General features: G+C 38.8%; 1 protein-coding gene across 7 annotated transcripts in view; it reads left to right on the top strand.

Moving 5' to 3' along the window:
• C5H7orf57 (chromosome 5 C7orf57 homolog) overlaps window positions 1–27,687 on the top strand; it is a 263,708-nt gene that overhangs the window by 27,442 nt on the left and 208,579 nt on the right. For 3 of the 7 annotated variants that reach the window (XM_053714325.1, XM_053714326.1, XM_053714327.1), the window contains exon 2: window positions 5,138–5,193. The exons of the other annotated variants lie outside the window; for them this stretch is intronic. In XM_053714325.1, coding sequence (XP_053570300.1) covers window positions 5,139–5,193 — 55 coding nt within the window. In that variant the 5' untranslated portion in view covers window position 5,138. The remainder of the gene's footprint in view (window positions 1–5,137; window positions 5,194–27,687) is intronic. 7 annotated transcript variants of the gene reach the window in all.

Raw genomic sequence — 27,687 nt, 5'->3', positions numbered from 1 at the left:
ACCTGGGTGGCAGTTTTTTTTTTTTTTTTTTAATAAGGGGATTTCAATTCTGAGACCTGATCAGTGCACCAACACTCAGCAATAGGTTACTGTCCATGAAAACACTTGGGTAATCATGGTGTTAAATGATAGCTGCATAAAAAAAACTGGCATCATTGCTTCTTTATCCATGTCTGTTTAGGGTGTTTTTTGTGTGTGTATGTGTGTGTGTGTATATATATATATATATATATATATATATATATATATATATATATATATATATATATATATATATATATATATATATATATATATATATATATATATATATATATATATATATATGTGTGTGTGTGTGTGTATATATATATATATATATATATATATATGTGTGTGTGTATATATATATATATATATATATATATATATGTGTGTATATATATATATATATATATATATATATATATATATATACACACACATACATACACACACACACGTACGTGTGGCCCTTGTTTTGCGCAATTTCAGAATAACAACCGTGGCCCTCGTTTTGCGCAATTTCAGAATAACAACCTTTTTTCAGTCATGTGACTGCTATTGAAAAGCTTTGGAAAGCAAAGTGCACTAATTAAAATAGCCAGTAGGTGGAGCTGTCCGCTTGTTTTGCAGCAAAGGTATGCAACTTAACAGCCTGAAATTGATCTGAGTACACAGAACAGACATTGGCTATCGAGCAGCCACTTCTCTATTATCTTCCTGTCCAGCAGCTTCAGGTGAGGGTGCCTAACTGCTTATTTATCACTGCAGATTGAAATGCATAGAATAGGTGCAAGCCCAATATTATCTAACATGCTAACAATGCAGAGAACTTATTGCAGAAAAATGCAAGTAAAAAAAATGTTTTTGTTTATAAAACTTAGTTTGATGATGATGCAGTCTGTTGTGTGATTATTTAAGTAGTTGATGTTAGCAAATGTTTTTGTTCATTAAAGGGACACTGAACCCACATTTTTTTTTCTTTCATGATTCAGATAGAGCATGCAATTTTAAGCCACTTTCTAATTTACTCCTATTATCAAATTTTCTGCATTCTCTTGCTATCTTTATTTGAAAAAGAAGGCATCTAAGCTAAGGAGCCAGCACATTTTTGGTTCAAAACCACGGACAGCACTTGTTTATTGGTGCTGTCCAATCAGCAAGGACAACACAGGTTGTTTATCAAAAATGGTCCGGCATCTAAACTTACATTCTTGCATATCAAATAAAGATACCAAGAGAATGAAGAAAATGTGATAATAGGAGTAAATTAGAAAGTTGCTTAAAATGTCATACTCTATCTGAATCATGAAAGAGAAATTTTGGGGTCAGTGTCCCTTTAAACTTATTTTGATGATGATACAATCTATATTAGGTTTATAATGCTGTTTAGCATTTAAAGTCTTCATTTCAAAGCTTTAAAAATGATGTATTAGGTGTTACTTATGTCAATTTTGAGGGGCCTGGAACCTAACCCCCCTCACTTTCCATTGACTTTCATTATAAACTGGGTTTCAATTTACAACGGTTTCGATTTACAACCATTCCTCTTGGAACCTAACCCCGGCGTAAACTGAGGGCTACCTATATATATATATATTTTATTTATTAAATATTTTAACAGGAAGGATACATTGAGATTTCTCTCGTTTTCAAGTATGTCCTGGGATCACAAAACATTGCATTGATGCAATAGGGTACAATAAAATACAAAAACAATAATAATACACAATATATGCAAACATTTAACATAGAACAGGTATGAAATATATAATCAACCATGACAGGTGCATTCTGCTTTGAGATATGTAGAGAGGGATCTCTAAAAGGATATTAGGCTTGGGGAAGGTTTTAAAGTGTGCAGGAGGTTATTCCATAACTGTGGCGCTCGGTAGGAAAAGGAGGATCAAGCTGCTTTCTTTTTGTATTGAGGCAAGCTAAATAATGTGCTGGTACTGGATCGGAGGTTATAGGAGGTGGGAATAGCCGGGGAGAGCATTCTGTTCAGGTAGGGTGGGAGCTTCCCAGAAAGGCTCTTAAACACAAGGCAGGAAAGATGGAGGGTGCGTTTGGATTCCAGCGTCAGCCAGTTTAGTTCTTTTAGCATGTCACAATGGTGGGTCCTATAGTTACATTGTAGCATAAAGTGGCAGAACGAGTTATACAATGTATTAAGTTTATTAAAGTGAGTTTGCGGTGCAGGTGCGTATACTACGTCCCCGTAATCCATGATAGGCATCAGCATTTACTGTACAATCTTTTTTTCCTTTACTGTAGGGCTGAGGCAGGATTTGTTTCTGTACAGGGCACTTAGTTTTGGATAAAGTTTAGATGCAAGTTTTTCTATGTGGAGGCCAAAAGATAAATTGGGGTCTAACAACATACCCAAGTATTTGAAAGAGTGGACTGCGGCCAGTGTGCAATTGGATTTTTGATTTGATGCATAGATGGGAATTTTGTAATTTGTGTAATTTAGGTCCCATTTCAAAGATCATTGTGACAGTTTTGTCAGTGTTAAAGGGACACTGAACCCAATTTTTTTCTTTTGTGATTCAGATAGAGCATGCAATTTGAAGCAACTTTCTAATTTACTCCTATTATCACATTTTCTTCGTTCTCTTGGTATCTTTATTTGAAAAGCAAGAATGTAAGTTTAGATGCCGGCCCATTTTTGGTGAACAACCTGGGTTGTTCTTGCTGATTGGTGGATTAAATTAGCCGACCAATAAACAAGTTCTGTCCAGCGTTTTGAACCAAAAAATAGCTTAGATGCCTTCTTTTTCAAATAAAGATAGCAAGATAATGAAGAAAAATTGATAATAGGAGTACATTCGAAAGTTGCTTTAAATTGCATTCTCTATCTGAATCACAAAAGTAAAATCTTGGGTTCAGTGTCCCTTTAAGGAAGAGTTTGTTTATTGAGATCCACTTTCCTACCTCTGTGAACTGGTCTTGGAGCACTGCCTCAAGCTGTGGCAGATTGGATTTGCTTGCATAGATTACCGTGTCATCTGCATACATGTGTACAGTATACACACACTGTGTGTGTGTGTGTGTGTGTGTATATGTATGTGTGTGTGTATATATATATATATATATATCAGAATTCACAAATGTAACACCTATCAATACATAATTTAATTAAACTAATAAAGTTTCAAAGAAAAAACAAACGGAACTTACAACTTTGAAAAGCTCATCCATATCGATGTACAAGTTACACAACAGTTCAAGACCTGCCTTTCTGCTTGGAGAGCTGTAAATCATTCCCCAGCTGGCACAGCCCACGTGTCCATCTGCTCTGCTATAAAGGGTGCCTAAATCTATAATGGCTAGCAGCACACAGAGTACAGTTAACCGTGTGTCTGCCAATAAGGGTTGCAGGCATGTCTGGCAGCGACGGGGTTGAAAGAAATGAAGGAAGGCAAGAAGCATGATATTTGCAGTTATAACCTTAAATAATAAAAAAATATGTTTATTATAATTTTTTCACATTTCACCTCAAGCAGTAAACTACCTACCTACTTGGGAGTCGCATCATGCAGCTGATGCTGCTGCCTTTAAATCACCTCACCACACGCCACCACATAATATCCTGCCGCCTCCTCTGCACTGCATTTTAGGATGCAAGCTAAGATCGACCACGTTTTTTTTTTTTTTTTTTTTTTGGGGCCCAATCGGATAGCACCATAACGCATACAGGAGCCTATGAAATTTAGGGGGAGGGATTTGTGTATGATTAAATACCTTTTAAACGGCGTCAGTGCGCACAGCCTCTAAGGAAACATTATGTGAAACGTGCGTCAGGGGTTCGGAGAACATTGTCTCTGCTGCCTTTTAACTGCTTACCTTGGCTATCTTCTATAACAATTTAAGATACATTTTTGTACTTAGGATTATTATGCTGATGAAGGTTTTCTTCTGACAGCAATGCTTGCAGTGTACACTAGATGTTAAAGGGACAGTCTAGTCAAAATTAAACTTTCATGATTCAGATAGGGCATGCAATTTTAAACAACTTTCCAATTTACTTTTATCATCAAATTTGCTTTGTTCTTTTGGTATTCTTTGTTGAAAGCTAAACCTAGGTAGGCTCATGATAATTTCTAAGCCTTTGAAGGCCACCTCTTATCTCTGGGAATTTTGACAGTTTTTCACAGCTAGAGAGTGTTAGTTCATGTGTGCCATATAGATAACATTGTGATCACGCAGGTGCAGTTACCTAGGAGTCAGCACTGATTGGCTAAAATGTATGTCTGCCAAAAGAACTAAAATAATGGGGCATTCTGCAGAGGCTTAGATACAAGTTAATCACAGAGGTAAAAAGTAATTAGAGCATGTCATTTCAAGACTATCGACCCTGCAGCACTGTGGGTTTAACCCGTGCAATAAGATTAGAGTAGAAATACCACTCGGGGCTCGTGGTGCACTGATGATCCAATCAGCAACGCAAATCGCACAACTCAGACATGCAACTAGCACTGCTGATTGATCAGGGACATTTTCCGCTCAGGACCGGCAGTGCTCTGGCAACTCCTGCAGCTCAGTTTGTGTGCTACAGGGACACACCTTCAGAATGATAAAAACAAAGGTTTTTTTATTTGACATGACATATCATTTATTTTTATTTTTTTTAACTTACATTTTTCAGAATAAACTATGATTTAAGGGGCCCTTGAACAACCGCTCCCTCCATAAATCTGATTACACTTTTCTTATTCCAGTTGTCTTGTATTGTTACCAAAGCACACAATGAGCAGCCTTTCTCATTAATGCTCTGTAGCCTAATTTAAAGGGGCACAAAACCTAACATTTTTATTTTATGATTCAGATACAGCACACAATTTTAAACAACTTTCCAATTTACTTCTAGTGTCAATTTGCAGCTACCAATCAGCAAATAGCTCTCAACTCCCAAGCCTACCTAGATAAGCTTTTTTTCAGCAAAGAATACCAAGAGAACAAAGCGAATTAGAAAATAAAAGTAAACTGGAAAGTAATTTAAATAGTTTACTGTATCTATACTGAATAATGCAATAACAATTTTGGATTTCATGTCCCTTTAACAGTTGATTTATAAATGGCAACCTCATTAATAGATTGTATTCACTTTTAGAATGAGACCGATGGTTAAAGGCACAACTGGGCCCCCCAGCAGATATGCTACTTGTGGTAAGTAGTTACAAAATAATATCTTCTTATTATTATTCATCGCAAATATATCATAGCAAAAGGCAAACTGGGTTCATGTAACTGTTGCCTTACTGATCCTATTTAACTATGTGAAAGGGGTCAAACACCTAGGTTAACTTCCAATCAGGAGCCAAACACATTGTAGGTCTTTAGCCGGACATGGCAGGTGATTTGATTAGAGCAGTTTAATTTGTGACAAAAAAGGGTTGAACGTGTATACAAGCTGTATTGCTGTGCTGGCCTGAGAAAAGTATATCTGTGTATCATCCAGCCAATAGAGGGCTAGATTACGAGTGGCACTCTAGCAGTTACGTGTGAGCGATAAGTTGTTTATCACGTTTTTTTTGCCGTGTCGGGTTTTTCACTCGTATTACAAGTTGAAAGTAAGAAAAATGCATACAAAAACGAATATAGACTGCGCTTCTCTGACCCCACAAGAGATAATACAGCAATAAATGCACTAAAGCGAGCTCACAGGCACTAACCTATATAACAGGCCAATTTCAAGAAGCAAGTATTGCACAATAAATGGATCCTGACACTTAATAGTATTTCAGAGAATAAAACAAAACAAAAATAATACTTCCCAAAGAGAGATATATAGACGCTGAGAAGCAAGGTGTAATGGAGGATGCTGCTCTGTTGAAGGGTGCAATGAACTGTGTTCCTGCTCCCAAGGGACAAACTGTAAAAACAAAAGAACACAGAGCGCAATCCCCTCTGAACGTAAAACAGTTTAATAAGATTCACAGCAATAAAATAGACATGTGCGGGCACAGACGTACATAACATGTAAAAATGCAGGCATAAAATATCACCACTCGGCAGTAGCACAGCTGGGCACAGATGGATGTCCGTCTCACTCTATCACACCGGGTCTTTCAACCGGCTGTCTTTCAATCGACTGTTAGAGCTGTCTGCGACAAACGGTCCAAGCCGGAAGTCCAAGAGGTGACCGGAACTCGATCACGGCAGAGGTAACTTCACAGAATCCTGACAGTTGTAAGCTACTGCAATGTAGCTCAGTATTTCTTAGTGCACAGAACTCTACGCGTTTCATCGGGTTACGACCCGACTTTTTCAAGAGAATGTCGTTACCCTGACTGTGGCTCCTATTTGAACCTGGCGGGCAGGGACACACCTCCAAAATACAAAGATATGATAGGTAGATCTTCGCTAAACATACTCAGTCCATGGATGAATGAAGTCCCTCATAGGCCCTTACAGTGAAAGGCTACGAGTATATCTAAGAAAAAATACAGAGGTAAAAGGCGAGTCAGAACATAATGTACTAGTTACTGGACCGCCATTATAATATAATATATATGAGGACAATTCATGTGATGTGTTAGTGTTGGAACGGCATACCGTACATACTTCACAGTGATTGATATTGGTGAAGTTCATAGACATACACAAAAGTACATAAAAAATACATGAAAAATTATGACAATTAATAATCTCCTAAAAACGTAAATAATAAAAACTTTTAGCGTATATTAAAAACTACATATATATCTAAAACATCAATACATAAAGGGCATGTTATCTCAGGCATAATTGACACAAATATAAGAGTGCAAACCCATCAGTAAGAGTACTGACCCCGAACATCGTTTCCCAAAGTATTGTTATAATTTAACTTCAGAGTGTGAGACATGAAAGAAACAAGTATTATACCCCACTACTAAGGACAGGGTGCAAATGGCTAGGTGTTTACCTTTATTCTTACATAAAAGCCTGCAAGTCCAGGTCTATATTTAGACCTTTAGAATTATCAGTATTGAGGGTTCTGAGTTCATGAATCCAAAAGGTTTCACGTTGTCTCAGACTCCTCAATCTATTGTTGGAACAATTAGGAGGAATCCAATCAAGTATCATGACTTTTAGGCTCTTGTTGTTAGCCTCATGGAACTGTTTAAAGTGGAAGGGTACACTGTGATTTTCAATTTTATTTTTAATGTTCCCCAAGTGTTCATTGAACCTACTTCATTCTTTTTGTTCTACCTATGTAGTAACAATTGCAGTCGCATATGAGGAGATACACCACAAAGTTTGATGTACATGAAAATTTATGTTTAACCTTGTAAGATTTGGTTTGGTCTATGTTTTTGAACACATCTCCTCCAATAATGCGACTGCACATGTTGCAATTCTTAGCCCTGCAAGGCCAGGTTCCATTTTTTCTACTAAGCCAATGGTTGTTAGAGCTTATGGAGGGTGCTTTTGTTGATGTAAATCTGGACGGAGCTAACATGTTTTTGAAATCCCTATTTTTTCTAAAAGTGATGGTGGGCTGATTAGGTAATAATTTCCCTATGATAGGGTCAGATGTTAAGATTCTCCAATGTTTTTTCAAGATGTTGCTTATTTCTCTACTGCCCTGACTATAGGTGGTAATTAATCTGATTTCCTCTTTTCCTGTATTCGGATTTTTGTTTTCATTATTATATTTATTATTATTAATATTCGAGGGCTCTAACATGGTATCCCTGTCCATGTTGGAAATTTTCTCTTTAACAGTGTTCAGGATATTCTTGTCGTATCCCTTTTCTATGAATCTGAGATCTAGTAACTTGGACCCTCCCAAATATTCCTCATAGTGGGTACAGTTACGGCGTATCCTCTGATACTGGCCCAGGGGAATATTTTTCTTCCACCTCGGGAGATGCCCACTTTTGGCATTAAGAAAGCCATTTTTATCAGTGGGCTTCCGAAAATTCTTAACAGCAACCTGGTTGTTATGATCTATGTACAAAATTAGATCTAAGAATTCCATAGCGTCCCTATGGATCTTACTGGTAAATCTGAGATTCATGTTGTTATTATTAAGATGTGCTATGAATTCTCTTGCCTCATCCTCCTGTCTCTTCCATATGAAGATCACGTCATCAATGTACCGAAAATAATTAATAATTTTGGTACTAAAAGGATTATTATTCCAAACATAACCATTCTCAAAAAAATTCATAAAAAGATTTGCATAGGATGGGGCGAATGTAGTCCCCATCGCTGTGCCTTGTAGCTGTAAATAAAAATTAGAATCAAATTGAAAATAGTTGTGCTGTAATATAAACTCAATTCCCTTCAAAATAAAATCTTTTTGTAATTGGGGAAGGGGACTATTTTGTAGACTGTCCTCTACAGCCATGATGCCTTGGTCATGGGGGATACAGGTGTAGAGGGCCGTGACATCGCACGTTACCCATAAAAACTCTTTTTCCCATCTAATGCCTTCGAAGGTCCTAATTGTCTGGGTGGTGTCTTTCAAAAAGGACCTAGTGCCCCGGACCAGTGGTTGTAAGAAGTGGTCTATGTATATAGAAAGATTGCTAGACAGGGACCCTATTCCAGAGATAATGGGTCTCCCCGGCGGGTCCACTAAGGCCTTGTGTACCTTAGGGAGATGGTAAAAGATGGGGATGGAAGGGTCCCTGTCTAGCAAGAAACAAAATTCCTCGTTATTCAGGATACCACTTGATTTTGCCTGACTCAGGATAACATTAAGTTCTTTCGTGAATTTTAGAGTGGGGTTAAAGGAGAGTCTTTTATATGTGTCCGTGTCATTTAAAATTATTGTTGCCTCCTTAACATAATCAGATTTGTCTTGTACCACTACTCCTCCACCCTTATCCGCTGTTTTGATCACTATATTGGAATTATTTTTCAGATTCTGTAGCGTACTTCTTTCTTGTTTAGAAAGATAGAAAGCAAAGACGGAAAATGGTTAAATAGATTTAATGACAATCTTTCTAAACAAGAAAGAAGTACGCTACAGAATCTGAAAAATAATTCCAATATAGTGATCAAAACAGCGGATAAGGGTGGAGGAGTAGTGGTACAAGACAAATCTGATTATGTTAAGGAGGCAACAAGAATTTTAAATGACACGGACACATATAAAGACTCTCCTTTAACCCCACTCTAAAATTCACGAAAGAACTTAATGTTATCCTGAGTCAGGCAAAATCAAGTGGTATCCTGAATAACGAGGAATGTTGTTTCTTGCTAGACAGGGACCCTTCCATCCCCATCTTTTACCATCTCCCTAAGGTACACAAGGCCTTAGTGGACCCGCCGGGGAGACCCATTATCTCTGGAATAGGGTCCCTGTCTAGCAATCTTTCTATATACATAGACCACTTCTTACAACCACTGGTCCGGGGCACTAGGTCCTTTTTGAAAGACACCACCCAGACAATTAGGACCTTCGAAGGCATTAGATGGGAAAAAGAGTTTTTATGGGTAACGTGCGATGTCACAGCCCTCTACACCTGTATCCCCCATGACCAAGGCATCATGGCTGTAGAGGACAGTCTACAAAATAGTCCCCTTCCCCAATTACAAAAAGATTTTATTTTGAAGGGAATTGAGTTTATATTACAGCACAACTATTTTCAATTTGATTCTAATTTTTATTTACAGCTACAAGGCACAGCGATGGGGACTACATTCGCCCCATCCTATGCAAATCTTTTTATGAATTTTTTTGAGAATGGTTATGTTTGGAATAATAATCCTTTTTAGTACCAAAATTATTAATTATTTTCGGTACATTGATGACTTGATCTTCATATGGAAGGGACAGGAGGATGAGGCAAGAGAATTCATAGCACATCTTAATAATAACAACATGAATCTCAGATTTACCAGTAAGATCCATAGGGACGCTATGGAATTCTTAGATCTAATTTTGTACATAGATCATAACAACCAGGTTGCTGTTAAGAATTTTCGGAAGCCCACTGATAAAAATGGCTTTCTTAATGCCAAAAGTGGGCATCTCCCGAGGTGGAAGAAAAATATTCCCCTGGGCCAGTATCAGAGGATACGCCGTAACTGTACCCACTATGAGGAATATTTGGGAGAGTCCAAGTTACTAGATCTCAGATTCATAGAAAAGGGATACGACAAGAATCTCCTGAACACTGTTAAAGAGAAAATTTCCAACATGGACAGGGATACCATGTTAGAGCCCTCGAATATTAATAATAATAAATATAATAATGAAAACAAAAATCCGAATACAGGAGAAGAGGAAATCAGATTAATTACCACCTATAGTCAGGGCAGTAGAGAAATAAGCAACATCTTGAAAAAACATTGGAGAATCTTAACATCTGACCCTATCATAGGGAAATTATTACCTAATCAGCCCACCATCACTTTTAGAAAAAATAGGGATTTCAAAAACATGTTAGCTCCGTCCAGATTTACATCAACAAAAGCACCCTCCATAAGCTCTAACAACCATTGGCTTAGTAGAAAAAATGGAACCTGGCCTTGCAGGGCTAAGAATTGCAACATGTGCAGTCGCATTATTGGAGGAGATGTGTTCAAAAACATAGACCAAACCAAATCTTACAAGGTTAAACATAAATTTTCATGTACATCAAACTTTGTGGTGTATCTCCTCATATGCGACTGCAATTGTTACTACATAGGTAGAACAAAAAGAATGATTAGAAGTAGGTTCAATGAACACTTGGGGAACATTAAAAATAAAATTGAAAATCACAGTGTACCCTTCCACTTTAAACAGTTCCATGAGGCTAACAACAAGAGCCTAAAAGTCATGATACTTGATTGGATTCCTCCTAATTGTTCCAACAATAGATTGAGGAGTCTGAGACAACGTGAAACCTTTTGGATTCATGAACTCAGAACCCTCAATACTGATAATTCTAAAGGTCTAAATATAGACCTGGACTTGCAGGCTTTTATGTAAGAATAAAGGTAAACACCTAGCCATTTGCACCCTGTCCTTAGTAGTGGGGTATAATACTTGTTTCTTTCATGTAATTAGCAAGAGTCCATGAGCTAGTGACGTATGGGATATACATTCCTACCAGGAGGGGCAAAGTTTCCCAAACTTCAAAATGCCTATAAATACACCCCTCACCACACCCACAATTCAGTTTTACAAACTTTGCCTCAGATGGAGGTGGTGAAGTAAGTTTGTGCTAGATTCTACGTTGATATGCGCTCCGCAGCAAGTTGGAGCCCGGTTTTCCTCTCAGCGTGCAGTGAATGTCAGAGGGATGTGAAGAGAGTATTGCCTATTTGAATGCAGTGATCTCCTTCTACGGGGTCTATTTCATAGGTTCTCTGTTATCGGTCGTAGAGATTCATCTCTTACCTCCCTTTTCAGATCGACGATATACTCTTATATATACCATTACCTCTGCTGATTCTCGTTTCAGTACTGGTTTGGCTTTCTACAAACATGTAGATGAGTGTCCTGGGGTAAGTAAATCTTATTTTCTGTGACACTCTAAGCTATGGTTGGGCACTTTGTTTATAAAGTTCTAAATATATGTATTCAAACATTTATTTGCCTTGACTCAGAATGTTCAACTTTCCTTATTTTTCAGACAGTCAGTTTCATATTTGGGATAATGCATTTGAATTAATCATTTTTTTTCTTACCTTCAAAAATTTGACTCTTTTTTTCCCTGTGGGCTGTTAGGCTCGCGGGGGCTGAAAATGCTTCATTTTATTGCGTCATTCTTGGCGCTGACTTTTTTGGCGCAAAAATTCTTTTCCGTTTCTGGCGTCATACGTGTCGCCGGAAGTTGCGTCATTTTTTTGACGTTATTTTGCGCCAAAGATGTTGGCGTTCCGGATGTGGCGTCATTTTTGGCGCCAAAAAGTATTTAGGCGCCAAATAATGTGGGCGTCTGATTTGGCGCTAAAAAATATGGGCGTCGCTTTTGTCTCCACATTATTTAAGTCTCATTTTTTATTGCTTCTGGTTGCTAGAAGCTTGTTCTTTGGCATTCTTTCCCATTCCTGAAACTGTCATTTAAGGAATTTGATCAATTTTGCTTTATATGTTGTTTTTTCTCTTACATATTGCAAGATGTCTCACGTTGCATCTGAGTCAGAAGATACTACAGGAAAATCGCTGTCTAGTGCTGGATCTACCAAAGCTAAGTGTATCTGCTGTAAACTTTTGGTAGCTATTCCTCCGGCTGTTGTTTGTATTGATTGTCATGACAAACTTGTTAATGCAGATAATATTTCCTTTAGTAAAGTACCATTGCCTGTTGCAGTTCCTTCAACATCTAAGGTGCAGAATGTTCCTGATAACATAAGAGATTTTGTTTCTGAATCCATAAAGAAGGCTATGTCTGTTATTTCTCCTTCTAGTAAACGTAAAAAATCTTTTAAAACTTCTCTCCCTACAGATGAATTTTTAAATGAACATCATCATTCTGATTCTGATGACTCTTCTGGTTCAGAGAATTCTGTCTCAGAGGTTGATGCTGATAAATCTTCATATTTATTTAAAATGGAATTTATTCGTTCTTTACTTAAAGAAGTACTAATTGCTTTAGAAATAGAGGATTCTGGTCCTCTTGATACTAATTCTAAACGTTTGGATAAGGTATTTAAATCTCCTGTGGTTATTCCAGAAGTTTTTCCTGTTCCTAATGCTATTTCTGCAGTAATTTCCAAAGAATGGGATACATTGGGTAATTCATTTACTCCTTCTAAACGTTTTAAGCAATTATATCCTGTACCGTCTGACAGATTAGAATTTTGGGACAAAATCCCTAAAGTTGATGGGGCTATTTCTACCCTTGCTAAACATACTACTATTCCTACGTCAGATGGTACTTCGTTTAAGGATCCTTTAGATAGAAAAATTGAATCCTTTCTAAGAAAAGCTTATCTGTGTTCAGGTAATCTTCTTAGACCTGCTATATCTTTGGCTGATGTTGCTGCAGCTTCAACTTTTTGGTTGGAAACTTTAGCGCAACAAGTAACACATAATGATTCTCATGATATTATTATTCTTCTTCAGCATGCTAATAATTTTATCTGTGATGCCATTTTTGATATTATCAGAGTTGATGTCAGGTTTATGTCTCTAGCTATTTTAGCTAGAAGAGCTTTATGGCTTAAAACTTGGAATGCTGATATGGCTTCTAAATCAACTCTGCTTTCTATTTCTTTCCAGGGTAACAAATTATTTGGTTCTCAGTTGGATTCTATTATTTCAACTGTTACTGGTGGGAAAGGAACTTTTTTACCACAGGATAAAAAATCTAAAGGTAAAAACAGGGCTAATAATCGTTTTCGTTCCTTTCGTTTCAACAAAGAACAAAAGCCTGATCCTTCATCCTCAGGAGCAGTTTCAGTTTGGAAACCATCTCCAGTCTGGAATAAATCCAAGCCAGCTAGAAAGGCAAAGCCTGCTTCTAAGTCCACATGAAGGTGCGGCCCTCATTCCAGCTCAGCTGGTAGGGGGCAGGTTACGTTTTTTCAAGGAAATTTGGATCATTTCTGTTCACAATCTTTGGATTCAGAACATTGTTTCAGAAGGGTACAGAATTGGTTTCAAGATGAGACCTCCTGCAAAGAGATTTTTTCTTTCCCGTGTCCCAGTAAATCCAGTAAAAGCTCAAGCATTTCTGAATTGTGTTTCAGATCTAGAGTTGACTGGAGTAATTATGCCAGTTCCAGTTCCGGAACAGGGGATGGGGTTCTATTCAAATCTCTTCATTGTACCAAAGAAGGAGAATTCCTTCAGACCAGTTCTGGATCTAAAAATATTGAATCGTTATGTAAGGATACCAACGTTCAAGGTGGTAACTGTAAGGACTATCTTGCCTTTTGTTCAGCAAGGGAATTATATGTCCACAATAGATTTACAGGATGCATATCTGCATATTCCGATTCATCCAGATCATTATCAGTTCCTGAGATTCTCTTTTCTGGACAAGCATTACCAGTTTGTGGCTCTGCCGTTTGGCCTAGCTACAGCTCCAAGAATTTTTACAAAGGTTCTCGGTGCCCTTCTGTCTGTAATCAGAGAACAGGGTATTGTGGTATTTCCTTATTTGGACGATATCTTGGTACTTGCTCAGTCTTTACGTTTAGCAGAATCTCATACGAATCGACTTGTGTTGTTTCTTCAAGATCATGGTTGGAGGATCAATTTACCAAAAAGTTCATTGATTCCTCAGACAAGGGTAACCTTTCTGGGTTTCCAGATGGATTCAGTGTCCATGACTCTGTCTTTAACAGACAAGAGACGTCTAAAATTGATTGCAGCTTGTCGAAACCTTCAGTCACAATAATTCCCTTCGGTAGCCTTATGCATGGAAATTCTAGGTCTTATGACTGCTGCATCGGACGCGATCCCCTTTGCTCGTTTTCACATGCGACCTCTTCAGCTCTGTATGCTGAATCAATGGTGCAAGGATTACACAAAGATATCTCAATTAATATCTTTAAAACCGATTGTTCGACACTCTCTAACATGGTGGACAGATCACCATCGTTTAATTCAGGGGGCTTCTTTTGTGCTTCCGACCTGGACTGTAATTTCAACAGATGCAAGTCTCACAGGTTGGGGAGCTGTGTGGGGATCTCTGACGGCACAAGGAGTTTGGGAATCTCAGGAGGTGAGATTACCGATCAATATTTTGGAACTCCGTGCAATTTTCAGAGCTCTTCAGTTTTGGCCTCTTCTGAAGAGAGAATTGTTCATTTGTTTTCAGACAGACAATGTCACAACTGTGGCATACATCAATCATCAAGGAGGGACTCACAGTCCTCTGGCTATGAAAGAAGTATCTCGAATTCTGGTTTGGGCGGAATCCAGCTCCTGTCTAATCTCTGCGGTTCATATCCCAGGTATAGACAATTGGGAAGCGGATTATCTCAGTCGCCAAACGTTGCATCCGGGCGAATGGTCTCTTCACCCAGAGGTATTTCTTCAGATTGTTCAAATGTGGGAACTTCCAGAAATAGATCTGATGGCGTCCCATCTAAACAAGAAACTTCCCAGGTATCTGTCCAGATCCCGGGATCCTCAGGCGGAGGCAGTGGATGCATTATCACTTCCTTGGAAGTATCATCCTGCCTATATCTTCCCGCCTCTAGTTCTTCTTCCAAGAGTAATCTCCAAGATTCTGAAGGAATGCTCGTTTGTTCTGCTGGTAGCTCCGGCATGGCCTCACAGGTTTTGGTATGCGGATCTTGTCCGGATGGCCTCTTGCCAACCGTGGACTCTTCCGTTAAGACCAGACCTTCTGTCACAAGGTCCTTTTTTCCATCAGGATCTGAAATCCTTAAATTTAAAGGTATGGAGATTGAACGCTTGATTCTTGGTCAAAGAGGTTTCTCTGACTCTGTGATTAATACTATGTTACAGGCTCGTAAATCTGTATCTAGAGAGATATATTATAGAGTCTGGAAGACTTATATTTCTTGGTGTCTTTCTCATCATTTTTCTTGGCATTCTTTTAGAATACCGAGAATTTTACAGTTTCTTCAGGATGGTTTAGATAAGGGTTTGTCCGCAAGTTCCTTGAAAGGACAAATCTCTGCTCTTTCTGTTCTTTTTCACAGAAAGATTGCTATTCTTCCTGATATTCATTGTTTTGTACAAGCTTTGGTTCGTATAAAACCTGTCATTAAGTCAATTTCTCCTCCTTGGAGTTTGAATTTGGTTCTGGGAGCTCTTCAAGCTCCTCCGTTTGAACCTATGCATTCATTGGACATTAAATTACTTTCTTGGAAAGTTTTGTTCCTTTTGGCCATCTCTTCTGCCAGAAGAGTTTCTGAATTATCTGCTCTTTCTTGTGAGTCTCCTTTTCTGATTTTTCATCAGGATAAGGCGGTGTTGCGAACTTCTTTTGAATTTTTACCTAAAGTTGTGAATTCCAACAACATTAGTAGAGAAATTGTGGTTCCTTCATTATGTCCTAATCCTAAGAATTCTAAGGAGAAATCGTTGCATTCTTTGGATGTTGTTAGTGCTTTGAAATATTATGTTGAAGCTACTAAATCTTTCCGAAAGACTTCTAGTCTTTTTGTTATCTTTTCCGGTTCTAGAAAAGGCCAGAAAGCTTCTGCCATTTCTTTGGCATCTTGGTTGAAATCTTTAATTCATCTTGCCTATGTTGAGTCGGGTAAAACTCCGCCTCAGAGAATTACAGCTCATTCTACTAGGTCAGTTTCTACTTCCTGGGCGTTTAGGAATGAAGCTTCGGTTGATCAGATTTGCAAAGCAGCAACTTGGTCCTCTTTGCATACTTTTACTAAATTCTACCATTTTGATGTATTTTCTTCTTCTGAAGCAGTTTTTGGTAGAAAAGTACTTCAGGCAGCGGTTTCAGTTTGAATATTCTGCTTATGTTTTTCATTAAACTTTATTTTGGGTGTGGATTATTTTCAGCAGGAATTGGCTGTCTTTATTTTGTCCCTCCCTCTCTAGTGACTCTTGTGTGGAAAGATCCACATCTTGGGTAGTCATTATCCCATACGTCACTAGCTCATGGACTCTTGCTAATTACATGAAAGAAAACATAATTTATGTAAGAACTTACCTGATAAATTCATTTCTTTCATATTAGCAAGAGTCCATGAGGCCCGCCCTTTTTTTTGTGGTGGTTATGATTTTGTATAAAGCACAATTATTCCAATTCCTTATTTTATATGCTTTCACACTTTTTTTATCACCCCACTTCTTGGCTATTCGTTAAACTGAATTGTGGGTGTGGTGAGGGGTGTATTTATAGGCATTTTGAGGTTTGGGAAACTTTGCCCCTCCTGGTAGGAATGTATATCCCATACGTCACTAGCTCATGGACTCTTGCTAATATGAAAGAAATGAATTTATCAGGTAAGTTCTTACATAAATTATGTTTTCTTTCATGTCTCACACTCTGAAGTTAAATTATAACAATACTTTGGGAAACGATGTTCGGGGTCAGTACTCTTACTGATGGGTTTGCACTCTTATATTTGTGTCAATTATGCCTGAGATAACATGCCCTTTATGTATTGATGTTTTAGATATATATATAGTTTTTAATATACGCTAAAAGTTTTTATTATTTACGTTTTTAGGAGATTATTAATTGTCATAATTTTTCATGTATTTTTTATGTACTTTTGTGTATGTCTATGAACTTCACCAATATCAATCACTGTGAAGTTGAAAGTAAACCTGATCGCTTAAGCGCAATTGCAGTTAATGAGCGTCGGGTTAGTGCAACCACATCAAAAACATATCAAAACTTTGTTTCAAAGTACAGTTGTCTAAAGGTGTGTGTGTGTGTGTGTACATATGTATTGAAAGAGAGAGATATATTGTGTGTGCGTGCAATGGAGCCCTTTGCAGTTAAGTAGAGTAAAACAAGAAAAAACATATTTATGCAATAATCATATTTAATAAAGTGTTATACTGCGTTTGTACTGTAAACATTTCACATTCCAATGTTCTGCACATAGAATATGTTCTATGTATTTTTAAATAGAGATATATAGATATATCTCGATAGACATATATACACACACACACACACTTTACATAAGGGATAACACCATAGAATGAATCACATTTTATATAAGAAACAGTGTGGCATAAAGTAAATGCACAGGACAAGGGCTCCCTCCAGTGTCTAGAGCCCAGGCAAATATTTAAACAAAAAATTACTATGTCCCTGCACTTTATATAGGAAACATTATAAAAAAATGCAAATTACTGTAGGTTGAGACAATATTAATTCCAAAGTAGAAGTGAATACAGATGCATAAATCACTGTAGGTTGAGACAATATTTATTCAAAAATACAAGTGAATACAGATGCATATATTAAAACCAATTAGACTGGGTGTCTCCAGTCATATTAAAACAAGACATAAGTCCGCATGCCAGGAGATTTCATAAGTGGTTATGTAAACATGAAAGCAGCAAGCATAGTTAACAGCAAAGCACTAGTAAGCAAATAAATGCCGTCTCCTGTATGAGCCAAAGCTTGGTAAGGTCATGTATCTTGCAGTATAAAGTATCGATATGCATGCATATATATCACACAGTCATTCCTAGCTTAAAGGGACACTGTACCCAAAATTTTTCTTTCATGATTCAGATAGAGCATGCAATTTTGAGCAACTTTCTAATTTACTCCTATTATCAATTTTTCTTCATTCTGTTGCTATCTTTATTTGAAAATCAAGAATTTAAGTTTAGATGCAGGCCCATTTTTGGTGAACAACCTGGGTTGTCCTTGCTGATTGGACAGCACCAATAAACAGGTGTTGTCCATGGTTCTGAACCACAAATTGGCTGGCTCCTTAGCTTAGATGCCTTCTTTTTCAAATAAAGAAAGCAAGAGAACGAAGAAAAATTGATAATAGGAGTAAATTAGAAACTTGCTTAAAATTGCTTGCTCTATATGAATCACAAAAGAAAAAAATTGGTTTCAGTGTCCCTCTAATTGATCTCAAAAGCTCTAATTGTGCAATGCAAGCAGTGTAATCCCAAGCAACCAATAAAATGCGATCAATGGAGCAGTCAAGCAATTTAGCCAGGTGTTGTAATAGCATGCAAAGTGATCCGATGGAATTCAACAATGAACCGCCACTCGTTAAACTCTGCCAGGTTTGTACTGCAATATTAGATGTGTAAGCAGTAGCTGCTCATGGAGCAATCTCACCTGTGATCCGTAATGCACATGTAATGGAAAGACCCTCTTTCTCTCAGGTATTGAGGGCCACTTGCAACGCTCAGTATTCTGGTGGGCTAGTAGAAGCCTGAATCCACCAGTTGGCGTCTGACGTCATACCAGGCGACACGCGTGTCAGGCTCTGCCCTTCAAATTGACCAGTTTCTATTTTATTTATATACTTCTGGAGATGTGGTCTCCAGAACTGTACACAATACTCCAGATGAGGCCTAACTAGAGATTTGTAAAGTGGCATAAGAACCGTGCTATTTTCTTCTACAAGATACGACTAGTCCACGGATTTCATCCTTACTTGTGGGATATTATCCTCCTGCTAACAGGAAGTGGCAAAGAGCACCACAGCAGAGCTGTATATATAGCTCCTCCCTTCCCTCCACCCCCAGCCATTCTCTTTGCCTGTGTTAGTACTAGGAAGAGGTAAAGTGAGGTGTTAGTTTTAGTTTCTTCAATCAAGAAGTTTTTTATTTTAAATGGTACCGGTGAATACTATTTTCCTCAGGGAAGATATGGAAGAAGATATCTGCCCTGAGGTTGATGATCTTAGCAGATGTAACTAAGATCCATGTTGGTTCCCACAGAGCTTCTGAAGGTAGTACAAGAGAAATCTTCAGTGTGGAGAACGGTTTCATGCTACAAGCAGCATTGAGGTATGTTCAGTCCTTTATTTCTGAGGAGACTTGGTATATCATTTTTTTTTCCCTGCAAGGGAAGGGGTAAGCAGTAGACCTGTAAACAAAGGGTATTACTGAAAATCCTGTGTTTATTTATTTCATTGACATAGTACTGGGCTTAATGCAGCAAAGGACTTATTGCAGCATATATCAGAGACACTGGGAGAGGCAGCTTATCAGTTTTTTATTTGGAAAGAGAACAAATAATCAATATGGCTGTTTAGTGAGGTTGTGTTTAGGGGACCACATGGCTTATTGATAAACCGCTTCCCATGCGGTTGTACAGGCTAATGCGAACGTCGTCCATGATGGGCGGGGCCTATTTTCGCGCACTCAGACGCGCAGTTTACTCTGACTGAGAAAGCAGCAGGCATAAGCTCCTGTTGGGCCTAAACTGTTAACCGGATCGTTGTCGAGTCATTTTGCAGTACCCTGGGGGCAGGTAGACGCCACAGCAGAGCTGTGGCGAGGTGCAGGGGTCGTTTTTTCAAATCAAATACATTTTTTGCTATAAATATCTTTTTAGAGGTTAATTACACCCTTTGCTCTTAGGGTGCAATAATTTTTGGTACTATTGAATATGTGTAGTTAATTATATAGCATTTAACGTTTTTAGGCAGTTTGGGAAAAATTGTGCGCTTTTTTATTTCTTAAAGGCGCATTACACGTTTTTCAAAAAATGGTTTAAATCAATAAATAAAGTGTTTAATGACTATTGTGGATATTACTACTCTGTTCAACATGTCTGACATTGAGGAAACTCATTGCTCTATGTCTTTAGAAGCCATTGTGGAACCCCCTCTTAAATTGTGTACCTCTTGTACTGAAAGGGCCTTACATTGTAAAAAGCATTTTTTAGGTAAAAAAAGTGTGTCTAAGGATGATTCTCAATCTGAAGAGAATCAGGATATGCCATCCAATTCTCCCCAAGTGTCACAACCTTTAACGCCCACACAAGAGACGCCAAGTACCTCTAGTGCGTCTAATTCTTTTACTCTGCAGGAGATGGCTGCAGTTAAGTCAACTACCCTTACAGAGGTATTATCTAAATTACCAGTGTTAGAGGGTAAACGCAGTAGTTCAGGTATTAATGTGAATACTGAATCCTCTGATGCTTTATTGGCTATTTCCGATGTATATTGGTTGATAAATTTTATACATAATGGATCATTGTAAATTTCGTATATTATTCTCTAAAATGAGAGCTTTATATGTATGTATATCAAAACTACCATTGTACAAAATTTCACATGTTCTTCAATGTTTTTTCTGTCTGCACAACATGCTCTTGTAACAGATAACTAATGACGGTTACATGTAGCAGCTAATACCAATGCTCTCCGTTATACCTATAACATTGTTGTTCTTTGCTTGCTAGAATACAGCTGAATTAGTTTGATTAATTAAGTAATTGATTACACATGTATATAAAGACCTTAGAATGTTTGTCTGCTACAGTCTATGATTACGGCACCAGCTAGCCGAAACGCGTAAGACTGATCTACACATTCTTCTCTTAAGTCTTTTAGACACTTTTTCGCTGTTTTTTAAAAAATTTGATTCAATAAAGCCTGTTTTTTTTATCTATCTCTTGGGACTCCTGCTACTACATTTTTTTCTATTTCATTACCAAGGGCTGTGAGGAGCCCGATGCTACTGGTCCCAGAGTTAAGGTAGAGCTCTATACTGTGCCTTGGAGCCGCTTGCTGTGGAGGATTATTTAAAGGAAACAACGGAGAAGCTGACGTCACGTCCGGTAGAAGTCCCGTACCCGCGCTGTAGTTGAACCGAAGAAAAGGTGAGTTTGACGGTCGCGCTTAACTGCGTGGCTGTCCCTCTATCTGGATTCAGGTTTCTTTGCCCACCTGGGAGGACACAGGAACCTCAAGCCTGCACCGACAGGAGTACCAGGAGAAGGGCCAACACTACCTCGCGTAAGTACGGGTGAAGCCCGAGACGTGACAGTTTAATCTATCTCACATATGATTATTTGTGACCGCCGTGTCAAGTATTTTGAGTGACAGCTTACTTTCCTTATTGTCCACACCGGTCATTGACTTTATGAGGCTCTTACATTTATGTTCCGTATACACAGTGTGATACTGTTCATCTCTTATATTTCCGATGTACCCTCACAGTGCTCTGAGTTGGGGTTCAGGGAATTGCTGTCTGAGGGAGAACTTTCAGACTCAGGAAATATGTTACGTCAGACAGATTTGGACGTCATGTCCTTTAAATTTAAGCTTGAACACCTCCGCCTGTTACTTCGGGAGGTTTTAGTGACTCTGGATGATTGTGACCCTATCGTGATACCACCAGAGAATTTATGTAAGATGGACAAATATCTAGAGGTACCTACTTACACTAATGTTTTTCCGGTTCCTAAAAGAATTTTGGAAATTGTAAAAAAGGAATGGGATAGACCAGGTATACCGTTCTCTCCCCCTCCTAATTTTAAGAAAATGTTTCCCATATCAGACACCATTCGGGACTATTGGCAAACAGTCCCTAAGGTGGAGGGAGCTATATCTACCCTGGCTAAGCGTACATCTATACCTATTGAGGACAGTTGTGCTTTCAAAGACCCTATGGATAAGAAGTTAGAGGGTCTGCTAAAGAAATTATTTATTCATCAGGGTTTTCTTTTACAACCTACAGCTTTCATTGTTCTAGTTACTGCTGCAGCAGCTTTTTGGTTTGATGCTCTAGAAGAGTCTCTGAAGGTTGAGACTCCATTAGAGGACATTTTGGATAGAATTAAGGCTCTCAAGCTAGCTAATTCTTTTATTACAGATGCCGCTTTTCAAATTGCTAAATTAGCGGCGAAAAATGCAGGATTTGCCATTTTAGCGCGTAGATCGTTATGGCTCAAATCTTGGTGTGCTGATGTGTCATAAAAATCTAACCTTTTAGCTATTCCTTTTAAGGGTAAGATCCTATTCGGGCCTGAATTGAAGGAAATAATTTCTGACATTACTGGAGGTAAAGGCCATGCCCTACCTCAGGATACGTCTGTTAAGATGAGGGGTAAACAAAATAATTTTCGTTCCTTTCGAAATTTTAAAGGAGTACCCTCTGCTTCCTCTTCCTCCACAAAGCAGGAAGGGAATTTTGCTCAATCCAAGTCAGTCTGGAGACCCAACCAGGCTTGGATTAAAGGTAAACAATCCAAGAAGCCCGCTGTTGCTACAAAGACAGCATGAAGAGGCGGCCCCCGATCCGGGACCGGATCTAGTAGGGGGCAGACTTTCGTTCTTTGCTCAGGCTTGGGCAAGAGATGTTCAGGACCCCTGGGCATTGGAAATCGTGACCCATGGGTATCAACTGGAATTCAAGGATTTTCTCCCAAGAGGGAGATTTCATCTTTCACGATTGTCTGTAGACCAGATAAAAAGAGAGTCGTTCTTACGCTGTGTAAAAGACCTCTCTACCATGGGAGTAATTTGTCCAGTTCCAAAACTGGAACAGGGGCAGGGGTTTTGCTCAAATCTTTTTGTGGGTCCCAAAAAAGAGGGAACTTTCAGACCCATCTTAGATTTCAAGTGTCTAAACAAGTTTCTCAGAGTCCCATCGTTCAAGATGGAGACTATACGAACAATCTTACCAATGATTCAGGAGGGTCAATATATGACTACCATGGACTTGAAGGATGCATACCTTCATATCCCTATTCACAAGGATCATCATCAGTTCCTAAGGTTTGCCTTCCTGGACAAACCATTTTCAGTTAATGGCTCTTCCCTTCGGGTTGACCACAGCACCCAGGATCTTCACAAAGGTTCTAGGGTCCCTTCTGGTGGTTCTCAGTCCGCGGGGCATAGCAGTGGCGCCTTATCTGGACGATATTTTGATCCAGGCGTCAACTTATCTGACAAAATCTCAAACGGACACAGTGTTGTCTTTCCTGAGAACTCATGGTTGGAAGGTGAACATAGAAAAGAAGTTACAAAATACAAACACTCAAATTACTCAAACAGAGCAATGGAGTAGCGCAAAAGAACACCCTATAAATGTATATAAATACCAAGTACCAATGTATATAAAATGTTACTCAAACAGCAATGATTAAATAAAGAATATACAATATAAAAAATAATAATAAAAAACCTGCATAAAATATAAGATGATTTCAGATATACCACGATGTGGAACAAACCAGAGTCCTTGTAACAGTTAATGTCCTCATGTACTTATTAAAGTCCGGTCCGTGATGTCCTCCATACCCAGGTAGTGAGCAAATTAAATCTTGAATGTTCCGCAGCTCCTCTTGACGAGATGAATCTCAAAAGTAAAGGTTCTAAAAAAAGATAGGAGGAGAGAAGCGCAGGACACGTTTCAAGTGTAGATATGTTTAATGACACAAAGCACACAAAGTAATGTACTCACAAGAGTTCAAACAAATTAAGGCACATCAGTTTTATAGTTGTCCCTCGTAACCCGCAGCTTGGACGGTGCTGTTGGTATTTGGATCCCCACAAAGTTTGTTGTATCCAAAGCGGATAAATGTTGCCGCGGGTATGCCGGTCTCAATAGCAGCCTCACTGTGTAGCCACTACGTCAGGGACACACCTGCACACATCCTCTGCTGCGTACCAGATAATATTTATGTTATAAATACAGTATTAATGTTTGTTATAAATATTAATGTTATAAATTATATTAATATATCAATGTTGGTTGTGCAAAGTTGGGGAATGGATAGTAAAGTCATTATCTATCTTTTAAAACCATAACAATTTTAGTGTAGCCTGTCCCTTTAAGTAACATTCATAAATAACAGAAAATATTATAATATTGCGAAGTATCGCATTGCCCCCACCCGGCTACTTCATTATAGCTCCCAGCTGGATTTTTTTTATTGGTGGAGAACAAACCCAGGAGCTAGGGACCTACTGGCTCCTTGAATTTTACCCCTGACTCCTGCCCCGAAAGTGCAATTTTTTTGGATCCCATGTGTATATACTGGAGAAATAGTGCACTCGCTTCAAAACAAAGTACCAGGGTGCAAAACTGCTACATACAAGGAATCCAAAAATTGCACAGCACCCTTTTTAATGTGTGACGTTTCGGGGCATTCACCCTTGTGTGTGTTTGTGTGTGTATTAGGGCTGGGCGATATGACACACAAAAAAATCGCAATTTTTTTTTTTTAAAACCGCGATTGCGATTTTATCGCAATTTTATTAAAAATAACTAACACCTTCATTTAGCATTAAACAATTTATTTAACACTACAGAATCTTAACGTACATGTTTATCAATGTCCAATACACTATTTGAGCATAAAAATACAAAACAAAAAATAGTTGCAATAAAATTTGCTGCCTGTGATGTGATAAAATAGTAGCCACTAGCCAGTTATTAGGTCTTATGACACACAAGTTCACACAACATTCATGTTTTATTGGACAGTTATTCTAACAGTGTGGACACAGTGGTATGATTAACATATGAAGCAGTGTAAGCATGGAGAAACCTGAAAATTGCTATTTACAGCAGTATGACTTGTAAAGTTCTGTATATATAAATAAATATAAGTGCAGTTAGCAGTAAAGTAAGTACAATGAATGCACACACTGCTGCATGTGTTATTCATTTTAGGAGAAGTGTCCAGGGAAACATGAGGGATATTGCATTGACAAGGTCAATCCTGACATCCTGCAGCCTGTCATATACAATCACACACTAGTCACAGCTATTCTGTAGTAGTAGATCTATATAAAAGACCACTAAGAAGTAGAACATATCAACACAGTTATATACAGGAGGTAGTAGTGCATAACAAGTTAACTCAAAACATACAAACAAAGCTAATTTAAATGAAATTAGCTGGCCAGTTCTTACCACATTGCCCATGTTTTCTTGGGCAGTCAGTCTACCTGTGGTAAGAGTAACATATGAAGCAGTGTGTGCAGCATGTAGAAAGGAACCTGAAAAGTGTTGACTGAGAACTATCCAGCTCCAGCTGCATGATGACTGCAGGTCAGGATGAAAGCCAGTTGCTGCCACACACACTCATAATTCTCTGCAAAAATGGCCGTTTCACGGGCATTGTCAGGTCCGCCCACGGCCGCACCCTGGTCCGCCTCTCATCCTCCCTCTCCGCCTCCGTTTTCATGAAGATTAAAGAATATTTTTTTTTTTTCAAGAAAATCGTGTATTCGCGGCTTTTAATTTTAAAAAAAAATCTGTTAATCGTGCAGCCCTAGTGTATGTGTGTGTATATTTGTATGTATGTGTGTGTGTATGTATGTATATACATACATACATACATTGTTTAAAAAAATAAAGGGAACACTTAAACAACGCAATGTAACTCCAAGTCAATCACACTTCTGTGAAATCAAACTGTCCACTTAGGAAGCAGCACTGAGTGACAGTCTATTTCACATGCTGTTGTGCAAATGGGATAGACAACAGGTGTAAATTATAGGCAATTAGCAAGACACCCCCAATAAAGGAGTGGTTCTGCAGGTGGTGACCACAGACCACTTCTCAGTTCCTATGCTTTCTGGCTGATGTTTTGGTCACTTTTGAATGCTGGCGGTGCTTTCACTCTAGTGGTAGCATGAGACGAAGTCTACAACCCACACAAGTGGCTCAGGTAGTGCAGCTCATCCAGGATGGCACATCAATGCGAGCTGTGGCAAGAAGTATTGCTGTGTTTGTCAGCGTAGTGTCCAGGGCATGGAGGCGCTACCAGGAGACAGGCCAGTACATTAGGAGACGTGGAGGAGGCCAACAACCCAGCAGCAGGACCGCTACCTCCGCCTTTGGGCAAGGAGGAACAGGAGGAGCACTGCCAGAGCCCTGCAAAATGACATCCAGCAGGCCACATATGTGCATGTGTCTGCTCAAACGGTCAAAAACAGACTCCATGAGGGTGGTATGAGGGCCCGACGTCCACAGGTGGGGGTTATGCTTACAGCCCAACACCATGCAGGACGTTTGGCATTTGCCAGAGAACACCAAGATTGGCAAATTCCCCACTGGCGCCCTGTGCTCTTCACAGATTAAAGCAGGTTCACACTGAGCACATGTGACAGAGTCTGGAGACGCCGTGGAGAACGTTCTGCTGCCTTCAACATCCTCCAGCATGACTGGTTTGGCAGTGGGTCAGTAATGGTGTGGGGTGGCATTTCTTTGGGGGGTCGCATAGCCCTCCATGTGCTCGCCAGAGGTAGCCTGACTGCCATTAGGTACCGAGATGCGATCCTCAGACCCCTTGTGAGACCATATGCTGGTGCGGTTACCCCTGGGTTCCTCCTAATGCAAGACAATGCTAGACCTCATGTGGCTGGAGTGTGTCAGCAGTGCCTGCAAGACGAAGGCATTAATGCTATGGACTGGCCCGCCCGTTCCCCAGACCTGAATCCAATTGAGCACATCTGGGACATCATGTCTTGCTCCATCCACCAACGTCACGTTGCACCACAGATTGTCCAGGGGTTGGCAGATGCTTTAGTCCAGGTCTGGGAGGAGATCCCTCAGGAGACCATCCGCCACCTCATCAGGAGCATGCACAGGCGTTGTAGGGAGGTCATACAGGCACGTAGAGGCCACACACACACTACTGAGCCTCATTTTGACTTGTTTTAAGGACATTACATCAAAGTTGGATCAGCCAGTAGTGTGTTTTTCCACTTTAATTTTGAGTGTGACTCCAAATCCAGAACTCCATGGGTTGAAACATTTGATTTCCATTTTTTAATTTTTGTGTGATTTTGTTGTCAGCACATTCAACTATGTAAAGGACAAAGTATTTCATTAGAATATTTAATTCATTCAGATCTAGGATGTGTTATTTTAGTGTTCCCTTTATTTTTTGGAGCAGTGTATATGTGTGTGTGTGTGTATATATGTATGTATGTGTGTATGTGTATATATATATATATATATATATATATAACGATAAAGAAGGGATCCAGGCGTAATCAAAAGTCCATTAAAAAGAATCTTTATTGTCATTGAATTAAAAGATATGTAGGCTTGAAACCAGATCTGCCAATAGGTTTAAAAGTAATCACTTAGTCTTACATGTTTCAGCCTCCACGGCCGTAATCATAGACATACTCCCCTAACATATGGGAGGTGTTTTTATAGGGCTATCCTCCACCCAATTAAAAACAATACTAATTAACCCATTTGTTACCACTTAGGTATAATGATACAAATATATGAATCTAATGCAATATGAATACAAAATGCAGTTAATAATTACATTTGAAATCATTGGCAATTTTACATTTCTATAAACATATGGTATTTACAATTTCCCTTAGTGGTGAAAGATGTTAAAGTATTAGAAGTAA

The sequence above is a fragment of the Bombina bombina genome, chromosome 5 (assembly GCF_027579735.1).
Source record: "Bombina bombina isolate aBomBom1 chromosome 5, aBomBom1.pri, whole genome shotgun sequence".
Taxonomy (NCBI): domain Eukaryota; kingdom Metazoa; phylum Chordata; class Amphibia; order Anura; family Bombinatoridae; genus Bombina; species Bombina bombina.
Note: the sequence above shows the minus strand (reverse complement) of the source record. Positions and strands in the feature narration are given on the sequence as shown.